The sequence below is a fragment of the Aplysia californica genome, unplaced genomic scaffold (assembly GCF_000002075.1).
Source record: "Aplysia californica isolate F4 #8 unplaced genomic scaffold, AplCal3.0 scaffold00029, whole genome shotgun sequence".
Classification (NCBI taxonomy): domain Eukaryota; kingdom Metazoa; phylum Mollusca; class Gastropoda; order Aplysiida; family Aplysiidae; genus Aplysia; species Aplysia californica.
In genome coordinates, this window is record NW_004797299.1 from 1,936,995 (window position 1) to 1,952,999 (window position 16,005).

The 16,005-nt window shown below is 38.3% G+C and overlaps 2 protein-coding genes across 2 annotated transcripts in view; one reads left to right on the forward strand and one right to left on the reverse strand.

Moving 5' to 3' along the window:
- Nucleotides 1–183, forward strand: part of LOC101853994 (probable calcium-binding protein CML23) — a 66,458-nt gene extending 66,275 nt beyond the window's left edge. The window contains exon 4 of the mRNA XM_013091146.2: nt 158–183. Coding sequence (XP_012946600.2) covers nt 158–183 — 26 coding nt within the window. The remainder of the gene's footprint in view (nt 1–157) is intronic.
- A 6,732-nt stretch (nt 184–6,915) lies between these two features.
- The window catches only part of LOC101847013 (arylacetamide deacetylase), an 11,981-nt gene continuing 2,891 nt past the window's right edge, over nt 6,916–16,005 (reverse strand). The window contains exons 2-8 of the mRNA XM_005091392.3: nt 15,246–15,394; nt 14,356–14,460; nt 13,046–13,166; nt 10,621–10,684; nt 9,689–9,810; nt 8,935–9,106; nt 6,916–8,004 (exon numbers count right to left, since the gene is read on the reverse strand). Of these exons, the coding sequence (XP_005091449.1) occupies nt 7,500–8,004; nt 8,935–9,106; nt 9,689–9,810; nt 10,621–10,684; nt 13,046–13,166; nt 14,356–14,460; nt 15,246–15,389 (1,233 nt within the window). The 5' untranslated portion in view covers nt 15,390–15,394 and the 3' untranslated portion in view covers nt 6,916–7,499. The remainder of the gene's footprint in view (nt 8,005–8,934; nt 9,107–9,688; nt 9,811–10,620; nt 10,685–13,045; nt 13,167–14,355; nt 14,461–15,245; nt 15,395–16,005) is intronic.

Genomic DNA, 16,005 nt, shown 5'->3' on the forward strand with positions numbered 1-16,005 from the left:
AGGAGGAGGAGATTGAGGGTGGAGGAGGAGGGCGGGGGAGGAGGAAGAGGAAGAGGAGGAAGAGGAGGAGGAGGGGGAGAAGGAGGAGAAGGAGGAAGGGGGGAGAACAGGATTGATTTGATTGGAAACCTAAGTAATTCTCCCCTGTCTTCTCCAGAATTCAAGAGCCTGTACAACCAGTAAGAGCTCACAGTGGAACCAACTGAACAACCAAGTCAATATTGTTGTGAACGTTGTTGTTGTTGTTGTTGTTGTTTGACACATACACCCAGATTCCGGCCTCGACAATATGGCTGCAGGGGCAACTACGTCACTTCAGCGGTGTAACAGACATTCAGCCCAAAATAGGTTCTAGAAAATTGATTAAGCGAGGTTCATATTATCATGTACTGTTACCGCCCCCGCCCCCCCCCTTCCCAACCTCCTTCCCTGTTTTTCCTCACCTCAAAATTAATAGACTTTGAAAATTGGTTGGTTTGTCTTTCCCTTTATTAATACAATCTCTTTCTCACTTTCTTCCACCTTCTCTCTCACTCTCCTTTTATCACTCTATCCCCATTTCTCTCTCGCTTAGTCTGTTTGAACCAATTTGATTCCATCTTTCAATATTTTCTCCTTCCCCCCCCCTCTACCACCCTCCCCCTTCTCTCACTCTCTCATTCTTTCCTTCTTCTTTCACCTCTTATTCCATCAAGTTCCTCTTCTTCTTAGTCTTATACAACCATTATTGTCAGCTTTTTCAACTCTTCTTCAGCCCCACACGCAATATTGGGATTCCCATTGAAGTACAAGAACCACTAGCTACTCTTCCTCTACTTTTCCAACGTTTCATCATATTATATGTTCTCAATGTGTATTGAAAAACGGTCCTAATCGATAGTATAGCTTGGGGGGGGGGGGATATTGCCTTTCATACAATTAATTAAATCGTGGGGTGTCAAAATTAGACTTTAATATCTACGCACATAGTACACAGCACTTAACATTTTTTTAAAAAGAAAAAGACATAATTTGGAATTTTTAGAACAAGAGTATCAATAGAAATGATTGTTGTAGGGCAGTATTTTTATTATACTCTTTGCAATGCTTTGAATTAATGGCAAACCTGATAGAGACGAGATTAGAATAATTTAGACAGCCTCAAGAGTAATCTTTCTAATCTTGTGTGTTTAGTGTTAGGGGCTTATTTTCTTTTTCTTTTCTTTTTTAGTAGGTCAAAGGAAGCGAGATAATAAGGATGATACGAACGAAGCCGCAAACCACATAGCACCTGCAAACCATCCACTTTTTGTGTACAATAAATAGTGCAATAAAGTAGACTCATTGGAGGTGAGGGGAAGTGGAAGAGGTGGGGACAGGAGGGGTTGTTAGTTTGGGGTAGCTGGTAGGCAGAGAAACAAAAAACAGAAGGTACACAAAAAATAAAGGACATGGGGACAGCGAGGATTGCAAAAAAGAGAAGAAAAAAAAATGCATGTCACACAAACAATCAAGAACTTCCCAAATGGCCAACAAAACTGGGAAGGGTTGGGCTTGGTTGCAAGTAGCAGACATATCTCCAAGAAAATAAAGACTGATTGACGTATTTTAGTTTCTGGTTTCTACTTCTTTAGTTTTAGTAAGTGTTTTGCGGCACTCGCAACACAATAAGGTCATATAAGTGCCGAAGATTAGAGGCGTTACAAGAGAGTAACAAACACAAAAAAGAAGGAGGGGAGATAAAGACGATAGATGTTTGATAGGAAAGAAGGAGCATACCACACCAGAGCACCCGCCAACCACCCACTTTCTACTTCTACGATACGTTTTCTGAGTGTGACCCCACTAAAGTATCCCTATTAAACGCATTTTGAAAAGATAGGTACACCCATTCTATTACTATTTTCTGAGACTAGCTGTAGACTGTATTAATTCAATCTGTCTCAAAGAAGTAATGAAGGTGAGCATGAAGCCACTGCAGTAACAAAATATGAGCACGAAAAAAAAATCCATGGTACCGTACCAGGTTTCTGGGTCGATTTTTTCGGTCTATTCTCATGTCTCAAGGCTATCTAAAAGAGTTCTACATTTGTAGAAAATTTTTAGAAAAGAAACAAATTGACGCCACACAGAAACCCCCAAAACAACAACAATATCAACCCCCCCCCCCCCAAAAAAAAAAAAAAGTTTTCTAAAGAAACTAAAAACACAAACAGACAGGAAAATCGGTTATTTGATTTGTTTGTTTATTTGTTGTTGTTGTTGTTTTGTTTTTTTTAAACAAAAGTCTACTCAAACAAAAATTCATAGAGAACAAAATAACATGATTAAATGTGACAAATAGATTGCTGTTCAGAAATGAAAATATTTACCACTGTATTTCTTAGTTTCCAGAACACTGGCTTTACAAGGTGAAAATAAAAGTTAGATTTCATCCCGTATTGTGCTTTGTTTTGTATGAATTTTTTTTCTTTTTTTTCTTTGTAAACAATATCAATAACAAATAAAATGATAGTAACTGAAAGATTGGTCACTCGTGTTTAAAAAACCCCGAAACAAAACAATTAAAAAAAAAGAAAACAACCCCCCCCCGAAATGTACATGATGTATTTATTGCGTAATAGCCATTATATGAAGGGGAAGCAAGGCTGTACTCATTGCCCTTATCTCTATGTGGAGTAAATTTTATTTGACGATTACATCCCATTATTTCTCATTTTATTAGAATGTTATCTCCCTCCTGGCCCCCCCCCCCCTCCAATAAAAAAATGGTTTTATCGTTTATCTGTAGATTCATAAAATTGTGGATATTTTACGTCCCAATCGACATAATTTACACCATTAAGAAGGTAAGCTGCTTCTGCCCTGCCTGTCAGAGCCAAAACGGGCTAAGAGGTATACAATGTTCGAACAGACTAAAGGAGATGGCCGTGCAAAGGAGATACAATGTAATAGATTTTTTTAAACCCCAGAAAACAACAACCACCCCCCACCCAAAAAAAAAGAAAAGGAAAAAAAAGAAAGAAAAAAGAGACCCCCTCCCAATATGAGAATCAATCATGTGTCTATTGTGTGCGATGGCAAAGAGCCTAACTTAACTGCAACAGCACCAGCAGATGCCAGTTTATAATTGTTATCTACACAGTAAGCCTCGGTCGTAGGTTCTACAGACACTTACAAGTATGACATCTTAATATTACAGAAAGTGGGACTGTGGATCATCACCTGTTCCACTGCATAAGCCAAGCCTTAAATGACATCAGAGTTACGTTTCTCCCTCAGAGACCAAGCATTGACAACACACGCTATGAAACACCACAACAACTTCAAAACCTGCTCCTATCACAACATGGCATTGGACAAAAAGGCAAGAGTCCAGCTGTTGATGGATCGACAACAACAATAACAAATATAGGAAAAGAAGTGATGTTCCATTAGCACTGATTTAAAACGATCCAAAATTAGGTAATTTTTCTTAATGTAGGTGTCTTATTACTCTTATGCCCAATCGAACCTGGGCTAAGACTAAGAGGGATACATCCTGAAGACAGACCTGACGCAGATACTCGATAAAACAACTCCCTCACATGGAATATGGTGGTAGTTAGTTAGAGTTACAGCAGGTTCGACTGTACTATCTTTCTTTTGTTATTAATCGTTTCACGTTCCCATCTAAGACAAAGACTGTTTTAGTTTTATTAGAGGTTTTTCGGCGCTCGCAATCGCATAAGGTCATATGAGCGCCAAGGGGTGGATATCAACAGAGAAGTCCTTACAGGAGATCAATATGCTCACCTCTCTAGCTTCAACAGCACAAAGTCAGCTTCAACTATCAAGGTGCCCCGGAAATAGCGGGTCACAAGAGTGTGACAAACATACAAAAGAAGTAGAGGAAATGACGATACTAAGGATTAGGAAAGAAAAGGCAGCAGTTCCCTGTTGTAGTTCAGGCACAGTTATGAGCATGACATTGTTGGATCAGCCCATTTACAATTCTACTGTGCATCAGAATGAGAAATGTCCCCCCTTTGGGAACGGCCTAAAGAAACTTCAGTCAGTGGCCCTACCCCGAGATGTGGACAAAGACAATTTCGTCCGTACATGTTTAGCTGCGTGAGAGTATGGTACGTGTACAACAACATCTTGGCAACCACACGAAGGTTCTGTACTCAATTAAAAACTTCCTGAATCCATAATCCAACAGACATCTTGTGAGTGTAACAATGAGCAGCCTGACCATAACAATTGTGGCCTGGGTTCTCTGGGGTAGTGAGCTTTGTCTGACTGCATAGTATAAAGGAAGTTTTTTCTTTCTAATTTTTAAACATGAACTCTTGTAGTTCCATAAGATATGATAAGATAAGATAAGACAAGAAAAGATAAGATAAGATAAAACAAGATAATAAAAGGGAAGTTAAGATAAAATATTGCTCCTGTGGGAAGTTTTCTGTGGCTGTACAGGAAGGGTTAAAACACATGTAGATACATACAGAGAATTTGATTTGTCGATTATTCATTTCATGAAGAATTTTAGTATAAGGAGAAACATAAAGTTGACAAAAATAAATGTCTCACACATCTATCACAGATTTTGAAAGTATACATAATATATTTGTATAATATATCATCTATTGTGTGCATAGATAAAATATCAAGAACAATACACATAAATTTTAATGTTCATTTCATGGGCAGCCTTATCACAGATCGTAGCAAACTTCTCTTGCATCTTTCATTACTGGTTCTTGCTGATGTGTATCTGGAATTGCATAATAATATTAAAATTTGTGTGGACAAGGGGTCTGATGGGTTGTTTAAATTTTAGATCTGACAAGAGTTATCAGAAACGAAAAAGTAATGGTGGAGGTGATGTTTTGAGTCACCGTCCCACTCATGGTAAAACAAAAATTTGAGAAGATTTAAGGCTTTTTCAACTTTCCGGCACTGCACACAAAGGTCTTCAATGTGTAGGATACCAGGTACAATAATTTTTTTTGGTGTGTAAAAAATTACATCAAAGAATCAAGCCTAGTCCTTTACGGACATACTTGCCGGCATATAATGATAAATCCTGTGGAATTTACATCTACCATATTTTTAGAAGTGCACAACATGTATACAACCATCTTTGACTTTGACGAAGAAAGCTTGAAACCATTCTTCTTATTTATCCACTTTTCAAGTTTGAACAGCTGCAGCAGCTGTCTCTTCGTAGATCTTGTTTGAGGACTTCTGGATCAGCAGTATATCAAAAAGTCGTCAACGTATAATGAGCTAACATACTCTGAGGTCCTTATGAGCAATAATCTTACTGATAGTGGAGATATTAAATAAACTAGTAAAAGTACTATCACAAATTGAAGTTAAAATTTGAGTGCCACCTTTAAAATGACGAGTACAATGATAAAACGAAAAATCTCAAAAGTAAACAACCTAAACTAAAAATGAGTGAACTTCACGATACAACTTTTGTAAGATGCAAAAATAATCAAAACCAAAAAACGTTGGAGAGACGTGTTGCTTTATTGTCCTTTGGGAATAAAGTTGAGTATAAAATTTAACGGTAACGGAAAAGAAAAACAAATTCATCAGTACTAAAGATAAGTAGCTCTATGTACATGGACGGACTGAAAAAATAAGGCCACAATTAGAAAGAAATATCAATTTGCATTCACTTCATAGGGACGGACTAAATGTAAAATACTGTCAGCTCAAAAACAAAATAGTATTCCCAGACATACCAGTGGTACACAGACAGAATAAAGGTAAGTTCATATGATTAAAATTCATATCAAAAAAAAATGACACTTCAAATTAAGCAGCCGTAAGCATATTTTTTTTAAAACGGAAAAGCAATGGCCAGAGGTTTATAATCAAAAGCAGGCATGATCTTGTTAATTGAAAGATCCATATATAGCACAATGACAGGGAGTACATCAAAGATGCTTCACTTGCTGGTGATGGTCAAGTCCCAGCCACATTACCTAATGCCGCTGACTTCAACGAACAGACTCTAATCCCCAATACTATGTTAGGTAAACATAATACAACATTAGTTCTTAACTGCAGAGCTTCGTAAATGGATGCCTACGAAGGAAAGTGGGGATCAAGTGGTACGATCGAGTCACGAATGCTCAACTGTGGGAGAGAACAAGCCAAAGGCCAGTAAAGGAAGATATTCAGGTGAAGAAATGGAAATGGATTGGACACACCCTGAGGAGACCCCGGACAAGCATCATCAGGCAGGCCTTAACATGGAACCCACAAGGAAAGCGTAAGAAGGGAAGACCTAAGATGACATGGAGGCGAGCGGTATCAGCGGAAATTGAAAAAGCGGGGACATCATGGAAACAGATAGAAAAGGATGCTCAGGACAGGCTTCGCTGGAGTAATGTTGTTGATGGCCTGTGCTCCACTGGGAGTTAAAAAGGGCAAGAGAGAGTTCTTAACTGCAGTCAGGAAATCCAGCGGAATAACAATTATTAAATGATCACATGGTGAGGAAGGTGTATATCATTATTATGACAGTTGGATTTCTTAATGTGCTTATGTAAGAGACGCAAGATTTGGCTTATTATCGCATACAAACATTTATATCTAAAAATGATTAAAAAAATAAAAAGACACATTTTTAAAAATTGTTACTGGAAACTCACAGTCACAAACTGAACTTTCATACATACTTAATATTTAATAGCTTCAAATGGATTACTGTTGAATAAAGTATGTCCGAACATATACAGCTTAACTTTCACTTGAACAGAATAAAACCAGAACTTCCCCCAATGTGTTCTTTGTGTGCCTATGTATATGAGACAGTCAGTGGAACATCACCTTTTTCACTCCACAGCCCTAAATGACATCAGAGCTACACTTCTCCCTCAGAGACCTAACATTGACAACACACTCTACGGAACATTACAGCAACTGCAAAAAACCTGCACTTATCACTAGATGGCATTGGACAGAAGGGCGAGAGCACAGCTGTTGCTGGATCGATAAAAACAACAACAACAACAACAACATTAAAGTATGTAACCCGATTACAGAATGTCAAAGCATGAGTACATTGTATTTAAAATGGGAAGAGTATTCTTTGCATTTTTCCAGACGAATTGATGTAATTCGGTTTATATATAATATGTATGTGTGTGAGTACTTCTCATGAAAACTAAACATGCTGTATGACACAGTATGTAAAACTCATGGTTACTTAATCCTTCTTCTTGAATAGTTCATTTCGGTTGATATCTTGAAATTGTACCCTGACTGCGAAGAGCATCTACGGGTGGGACTGTGGACCTGACACAACAGGCTGTCATCTATCATCCGCCTGGCTGGGTCAGAGAGGTCAGACTGGTCACAACTAGGTATAATAAGTAAAATCTTTAAAAATATATAGCAATGCTAACAGTAATTTTCGTTACTACAAAGCCCCCCAAACAAACTGAATTTTCTTCCAAGAACATTTAACATTTTTTTATCCTCACGTTAGAAAAAATAAAACCCAAACAATTTCCTCATAAATTACGCTTCAGAAACAAGTATGTGTCTTTCCAAACTTGTTCAGCTTCTGCAAAGCTAAGAAAAGAATTTATGAGCTGCGGAGCTAAAAAGCCATGCCCTTGTTTCATGACATAGACAACATCACACTTCACATTCGCTTCTTGCAGCCGCACTGCGTAAAACAGTCCATCATCCCGCAAAACATCAAACTCTCCAACAACAATAAAGGCGCGCGCTACTTTAGACAAATCCTCTGCCACCAAGGGCGCCAGAAAAGGATTAGAGACTAAAGCCTCAACTTTGGCAGCAACCTCTCTGTCAAAGTCACCAGATGACGGTGTTTCTGTTCGTTCCACGTAATTGTCCTTGGTATAATCTGGGAGCTTGCTTTCTTGTAGGTATAGTGAGTGCAACAGTCGTATCGGAGACGAAATGTGCTTTTTCTCAATACAGGTCGTCATCAAATCTCCCTGGGGCTTCAGGCCGAGGTAAAGGAGCCAGGAGTGCAGCATGAGATCTCTGTGGTATGGAACAAATTTGACATCTGAAGCACATGATCGACTTTGTTTAGTATCACATTGTGCTAAATAGTAGCAGATACTCATTTGAATTCATCACGTTCTTTTATAGAACTTAGGGTTGTATAAGAAGATATTAATGGTTTGATACCCACTCGGTTTGGTATTATTTAAATGAATTTTATTGAAAGAGATCTTAAATTCATAATATAATACTTTGAGACTTGAATACTTGTAGCAAGCTATAAACATAGCACCACTGTCTGTGAAGTAATGATAAGGCTCTTTACAATTGCAGGCACAAGACGGGAGTTTCATTTCCATTCAGGAAAGTCGTAATAGAGTGGCTCTGTTTGCTAGTATCTTGTATCCCACTGGCCTCCATAGGCAAGGGAAATACAACCCACCTAAAAATTGATCTGAATTATGCCGACGGGGGCCTAAAACACTAACCACAAAAAAACAACAACAAATAAATAAATATTGCAATAAAATTCTCTTTTAGGAAACTTCATTGGATACTAATTCCACATCAGGATCAGGGATACAGGTCAAACAACAACGTTTAAATGTTTTCTATTTTTGTAAGAGATTTTCTAGGCATTATAAGGTCTTTTTCAAAGCTGGCCCCAATACTGAAGATTCTGAAGTCTAAATTTCATCTCACGCCTGCGACAGTGAAGCGTCTGATTGCTTAACCACAGCTCAGCTGTTAACACACCTTGTGAGAATTCTGTTACAGTTACATTAAGAGTCTCATGGCATTAGCCACACAAATACGCCATATAAGTGCCGAAGATTAGTGGTGTTACTTTTGAGTAACATACAAGACATACAGGGAAAAGAAGGAGGAGAGATACGGATGCTAGAAACAGATGTCTGATAGGAAAGAAGGAGCAAACCAACTCCAGAGCATCCACCAATCACCCACCTTGTGAGGATTGAGTTGTAAGCATTCTGCCGGTATGATGGTGTGTCAAACACAGAAGCCTGTAGTGCTGGCTGGAGAAGAATCTGGAGCTTGAGGGCTGGGGTGTGCCTGGGGTCTTCTTCTGATAGTCGGAGGGCAACGGCCGCCGCAAGATTCCCACCACTACCATCACCTACACAGGAAGATAAATCCTACGGCTTGAGACATTCAAAATAACAGAGATACAAACTGGGACATATGCATGGCCACAGAGTTATTAAAAACAAACAAACAGTAGGGGTAAAAATAGAAGCAGGATTTACCTGAAATACCCTTCAATCAACCAACCATACAAAAAAGTTAACTCTATTAAAAAGACAATAACAAACAAACTTATAGAATGAGTGGCATGTCCTTATACGGGGTGCCCACTACGGCTGGGATTGGCCGATCGGGCCGATCGCCTGACTCGATTGCCTCAAAAACAAACGTGTTTGTTTTCAGTTTCAGGCGATCGATTCGGGCGATCGGCCCGATCCAGCCGTAGTGGGCACCCCGTATTAGAGATAGAGATATTGTTTTATTTGCATGGTCTAGTAATGGTCAAAGTATTCTAACAAGTTCTCAAGAGTTTGACTTCGGCACATGACAAAGAACTTGTCTGGAAAGTAACTCTCTTGTTGATTAAACATGAAAATTTGGAGATGGTTGGGGAATATTGGGGATATCGGAAGTAAGCATTTCTCTCAAGGCTTATAGATGATATTCTACTCACCCCCCACAGCCACTCTGCTAGGGTTCACACCAACTGAATCTGGGTGGTGCAAAACATGTCGGGTAGCCTTGACACAGTCGTCAAATGGAACAGGGAAAGGGTGCTCAGGGGATCTGCGATATCTGAAAATAAAAATGTGTCATGATGCGGTGGAATCAGGCCCTCGTCAATTTTTGGGTATATGGAGTTATTTGTATCATCTTAAAGGTTGTTCATTTGCCTTGCATTTGATGGAAAAAAAATCCATTTAACATGAACAGACTTCGAGATATTTGCGACTGAAGGAGGTGGTGTTGTCTGGTTTCAGAAGTAAAATTAGCGAGAAAATGGTTACCAAAGTTTGGTGACTTTCATAGCTCAAGAGTTCTTGGAAGCTGCAAATTTACATTTTTCGTGCCTTTAAACAACGTTTTTCCATAAAATCTACACGTAAGAATGTTTTTGAATGGATATATTCAAGGTGGTGAGACAAAAAAGAAAAATTCGAAAAAAATTTCCAAACTGGCCGAAAAATACTGATTTCTTACATTTCATTATTTTGACGAGCACCTGATTTCACCACAATGCCTCACAAATGAATGAACCTGAGCCCTGGGGCCTTTTCAGAATAGCGTGAACTATTTAGATGCAAGGGAAGAAAATATGAACATTTTGGGGTCCAAATAATATTGGTGTTTGCTATCTACTCCGCTATTTACGGGCCTTGGTCCTAAAAGCAGTTGTCATGTTGTGACATTCACAGGTCTATCGCTGACATTCTGTATATCACTTAAATACTTTTTTGACATCTGATGAGAAAACAATCCCAAAATCATACTTCTACAGGATAGAAAATGATGAAAGTCAATCCAAATTAACTATGACAGCAAGTGAGAAATTCATTCTCAAAATCTTCGAAGAAAAAAACTACATTAAAAAAAGACAGAACATACTGCACAGCTATGACAATCATGTCTGTTCCAAGGGCCAAGTTCTTGAGAACTGTGTCATAAGAATCTGAAAATAAATGAAAAGGCTATTCTCAATAGCTGCTGGCAGCTGATATGCGCATCAAGAATTTAAATCATATTAACCAGTGGCAATAAAAGGCATGTGAAGTCAACACATGAAGTACAATGTTCCTACACCAAGTATTATGGAAAACAGGGACACCTTTTCCCGCCCACTAAAGATTTTCTTAAAAATCCGGTATGATCTTAACAACCCCTTTGACACTATAAGTTTGAGTTGGAAACCCAAAGAACTCCAAATTTAAATTCTACAAACAGCCCAATATACTTCTTCCATGCACCGTACTATGGATAAAATAAGGAAAAAGTGTAAGGACAAATACAGTTTTTATTCATCTCTCAGAGAGAAATTTGTCTTGGTTGCCTACAATGGCAGTGGTGTTATAAAGGTCAGGTGGACTCAGGCATACACACAAAAAGCAAGAACATTAGATACATACGTTTTACATGCTGAAACATCCTCACTCTGTAAAAATCCTCTCTCTTTCTCCTTCTATGTTTTATAGTGGTCAGTAACCTTACTGCAGTAGGTAGAAATGAATTTCTATATATCTGTTTGTTCTTGCTTTCATGGAGATAAGTCTTTTACAGCCGGTCGATAATTGTAACTCTAATGTCAGTTGGGGGAGGGGGGGGTAAGACCAATTAGCCTTTTGTCTGCCATTTTAGAATGTTTGTGTTGTACAGAGATTCAAAGATACTTAGGTCACTACAAATTAGCTCTTGATGCCTTTCTGATCAACGGAATCAACCTATTTATTTTCATGTGCTGTTTTTTCCTCCTTGTTGACATTGCAAGATGTACTAGAGGTAATCAAAGTTTCTATTGTTTAGGAGTAGAATAATTGGAGGGTGAATGGATTCATATTGAAGGACCTCAGATTCCTCATTAAATTTACCTTTCAAACAATATCAGTCCTGCCCGCCAATCAGCATATGTTTTAGTAATCAACAAATAAATCGTTAGTGATGAGGCTAAGAAATTTGTTATATGGCCATGGGCAGTCTTTTTCCTTGGGTTGTCCAGGAGAGAGGTTGTAGCTGAGTAATAATGTAACGTAAGCAAAGGCGTGATGAGGTCTTATTGCAAAGCTCACAATCATTGTTGAGTAAAAAAAAAAAAAGAAGGGGGGGGGGGGGGATAAAGTAACTGCTTATAAAAGCAAAGGAAACCTTTGAAACTATAGAATACGTCACAAGCCTTTGATCCTGACTGTGCACCACAACACACTATGCAATGCACCCAATGCAGCTACTTGTATAAAGTTTTCAAGAACAATCCATTTGAAAAAAAATTCTCTCAGTCACCTGGGCGTCACCCACAACACAAAAGGGAATGAATTTTCTAACGCCTTGTCAACTTAATGTTTGCCTTACCCCTAGATTATGCACTTCTAAGGTCTAATGCTTTTTTGTAAGGGCAAAGTGGCACTGAGAAACTACAAAGGCTCAATACAAAGAGGCTGTTGAAGTTAGACAGCTGCACGTGACAAAGTGACGCAGACAGCCCAGTTATGGTAGTTTTTCTCAAATTAAAAATCGGTGGCATTGCAGTTGTATTTTGGTAAAATTGAATGAAAATCGGATACATAATGTTGAGCAATCCGGCTTATTGTCAGTTTGTTAGTGTTTGAGAGCTTAATTGGCTGCTTGCACTGCATGCTTCCCGGGAAGCTGAGAATGTTTCTGAGTGTTCTATGGCCTGAGCTTGCTTTTTAGTGGGCACATGCGCTATACAAATGCTATTTATTATTATTATTATTGTTATTGTTCACTTGATTTTGTCAAGGCAATTTTGTCAATTGTGAGACCAAGACATTCATAAGAATCAGTAATTTTTATTGTTTCTTGTTCACTTGCAAGTGGTGGGACTGTTGGTTTTTCTCCTCTAAAATTAAAAATTATTTAATTTGTCTTTGAGGGTTTCACTTTTAGAAAATACACATATTTCTTTGAGATAATCTTTTTCATTGAGACTTATGTGTGTTGTTTCATACTTATAAATCAAATACAACACTGGTGACAAAACACTTCCTTGGGGACCACCAGTATTACAAAGGATAGCATCAAATTTTGTATTGTTCAGCTAACATACAGCGGTCTGCAGGTCAAAAATTCTAAGACACCAGCAATATATTATGACTGACACTCAGGCTCTGAAGTCTTTCAATGGAAATATGCTAAGAATCATATAAACCGTGCATATCAGAGCAAAAAGATCTCTAGACATGCATCTTTGAATTGTACATACATGCTTCTGTACGTTGGGCTTCTGCAGGCATGCGAACCAAATGTCATGCTCAGTAGGACTCTTGAAAGAATGAAGTAGTGTGTAGAGCCAGCAAACCTATGCTAAATGTGCTCCATCCTCCACCTACAAAGTACACAATACATGGCCTTGGGTCTTTTGAAGTGCTGTCAGGCGTGTACACTCTCACAGGCACACCTTCAAACACCAAATTCTTCACCTGCGGAGGGGTAAGGAGGACCCATTACTGTAACACAATGCTAGGTTAACAACCTCCATTTTCTGACTCAGAGTAGAGCTTTTCATGCCATCAGAATTTTAACTTCCATCTCCATAAGGCACATGACAGTGGTGACATCATTTTAAAAAAGAGAGCACTGTAACAGTTTTGTATTAAACCTAAAATCCTAAAATCCATTCTACGTTTTGCCATATTTGTTTAATTTTGAGAATAATCTCAGGCAGAAATTTTCATATTTGGAAAATCATTGCATTCTTTGAACAGTCAAAATTAACATTGTTGCGTTGAAAAAGTCAAAAAGAAGAAGATTATCCTTGAATGTTGCATTGATTCTTATGTCAATAATAAGAGCTTGATCCTTTATATTACGCTCAAAGAAATTTTTCATAATGTTAAAAGTTTAAAAACAGTGGAGCATGTAAGGCATACAAGGGAGAGAATATAAGAATAAAAGAGTTTCCTTTATCAATTAAAAAAAAAGCCCCAAGAAAACTACCTGTTTTCAGGTTTTCTAAAAACTAAAGCAACCCGAAACACTCACCAAAATTTGTAAAAAGTGTATTACCCAAATATTTAGAAGACTATTTGATCTTATAGAGGAGTAATTAGAGCCTCTTATCATTCATGTGGTTAGTTTTAGTTTTAATAGAGGTTTTACGGCGTTCGCAACTGCATAAGGTCATATGAGCACTAGAAGATTGGAGGTGTTACAAGAGAGTAACAAACATAAAAAATAAGAAGGGGAGATACGGACGATAGATGTTTGATTGGAAAGAAGGAGCAAACCACACTAGAGCACCCGCCAACCATCCACCAAATTCATGAGGTTAAACTTTCAGAATATACGCAAAAAGGGAGAATTAAGGTATAAACTGCATGAACAGTACACATCTGAAACGAAAAGGGAAACAAACACAAAAATACACTCATATATTAAGCATTGTAGGAGTCAACTGTTTTCCCTTCAATAAGAGACCGAAGTGCACTTACGAAACAAAAGTTCCACAGGACCTGTAGTTCCACAGGACCTGTACATACCAGAACATGGAATAGGTGAAAAAAGAGTCAATCTCTTAGCCCCTGGATTAACAAAAACAGCAGCAATCAAAGCAACTTTAAAACTGAACTTTCAAACACATATCACAACATTCACTGCAGCAATACTCACATCAAGACCAGGTCTCTCATTGACTTCTGGGATGAATAGAGACTCAGCCTGCCATCGAAGGTAATGGACTGCAGGTGTCCCAGTCACCATCTCCAAACCAACGGCCTGGAATTACATAAATCGCGAAATGGGAAAAGTTTGAGAGAAGATCTAGAGCGAGAAATAGAAGCTTAACTTAAAAAACAAAAGGACAGTAAATGTGTAAATATATATTGGAGAAACAGTAAATATAAAAATTTTAGCAAAGAAGAGACAAACTAAACAGGCCAAGAACACTTGCAGGGTCAAAGCAATGTCATTTAGAGGCAACCATAAGAAATGAGAAGCAATGCTGCCAACCCTGAAATTTACCCCCCCCCCCCCCCCCCCCCCTCCCCCGGCTAAGCTTTTAACAAAAACAAAAAAGCTTGAAACAGCATAGAGAACAAGCCATAGACAAAGCATGAAATCGAAGTGAAAGATATTTCAGTGCAAACAAACACTCTTTAATGTACCTTTAGAAACGCTTTTACAATCCTCAAAACCGCTAATATAAAAGCTTAGTTTGTTTTTTTAGAAATAAAATAAGTGATAAGTGAGAAATGAAGCCAAACAAAGAGTACAGGAACAATTTCATTTGCTAAAAAAATTCAACGTTACCAGTTCATTGTTTAAAACAGAGTAATAAATAGAAAAGATGTTAAACAATATAAAGCATACACAGGGAAAAGAAAAGATGACGTTTTACACAGTGCGTATTGAACTACCACTAGACCTAAGCCTACTCCCTCAATCATAGTCTACTGTCAGAGGAATATAACAACAGGATTGCGAGCAAGATTTCACGGCGCGTCAAAACTGCCTTCATAAAAGTTTAACAAAAATTCAAGCATCCATTGAACAGGTATTACCATCCAACCAGCCAGTCGGCATCCTGCGATGTAGGTCCTCTGAAGCCAGGGCTCATCAATGCCTGCAGGCACATTGCTGTACAGTGGGTACGATAACATCAAAAATAAGGCAGAGAACACGAGGAGGGTTTTACTCACGGCCATGGTCTCTGAAAAGAGAGTGAATGAAAACAAAGTATTCAGGTCTGGGGTTGATAAAAAGAAAATGATACTGAGGAACTAAACTTTAATATGTTACAGCAAAATTGTAGAAAAACAAGCCATTATTGTAACTTTAAACACCTCTTTGGCATGCGCCGGCAGTTCTCAGAGCATGTGTGCACTTTTCTCTTAATATTAGTTTAAGAAATTGTTATTTGTATAGCTTTCCTGTCCTGTTCAACTATCATGTAAATTTAAGGTCATATCTAAGAGGTGAGTGGAACTTTTAAATTTGATATCCTTCTCAGATAGGATTTGAGCCAAATTGGCAGAAAGTCTTAAAAACTTTCCAGAACAATCCAAGTTCAGAACGACACTCCTTTGAGGATATAAACCAAGGCAATCAACTTCATGGTCTAGCAAGATGCCAACTGACCCACTGGTGCATCCATAGGTAATGTGTGGACAAAGACCAACTAAGAGAAACAACAGGAAAGAGGAGTTGCACCTATATTTCTTATTTGGGATATTACCTGCTTGTGAGGAAATGGCCAGTGGTGATCTTTTAACTACAGTCGAACCTGCCTTGACGGCTATCCCTATAAGACGGCCACCTGCA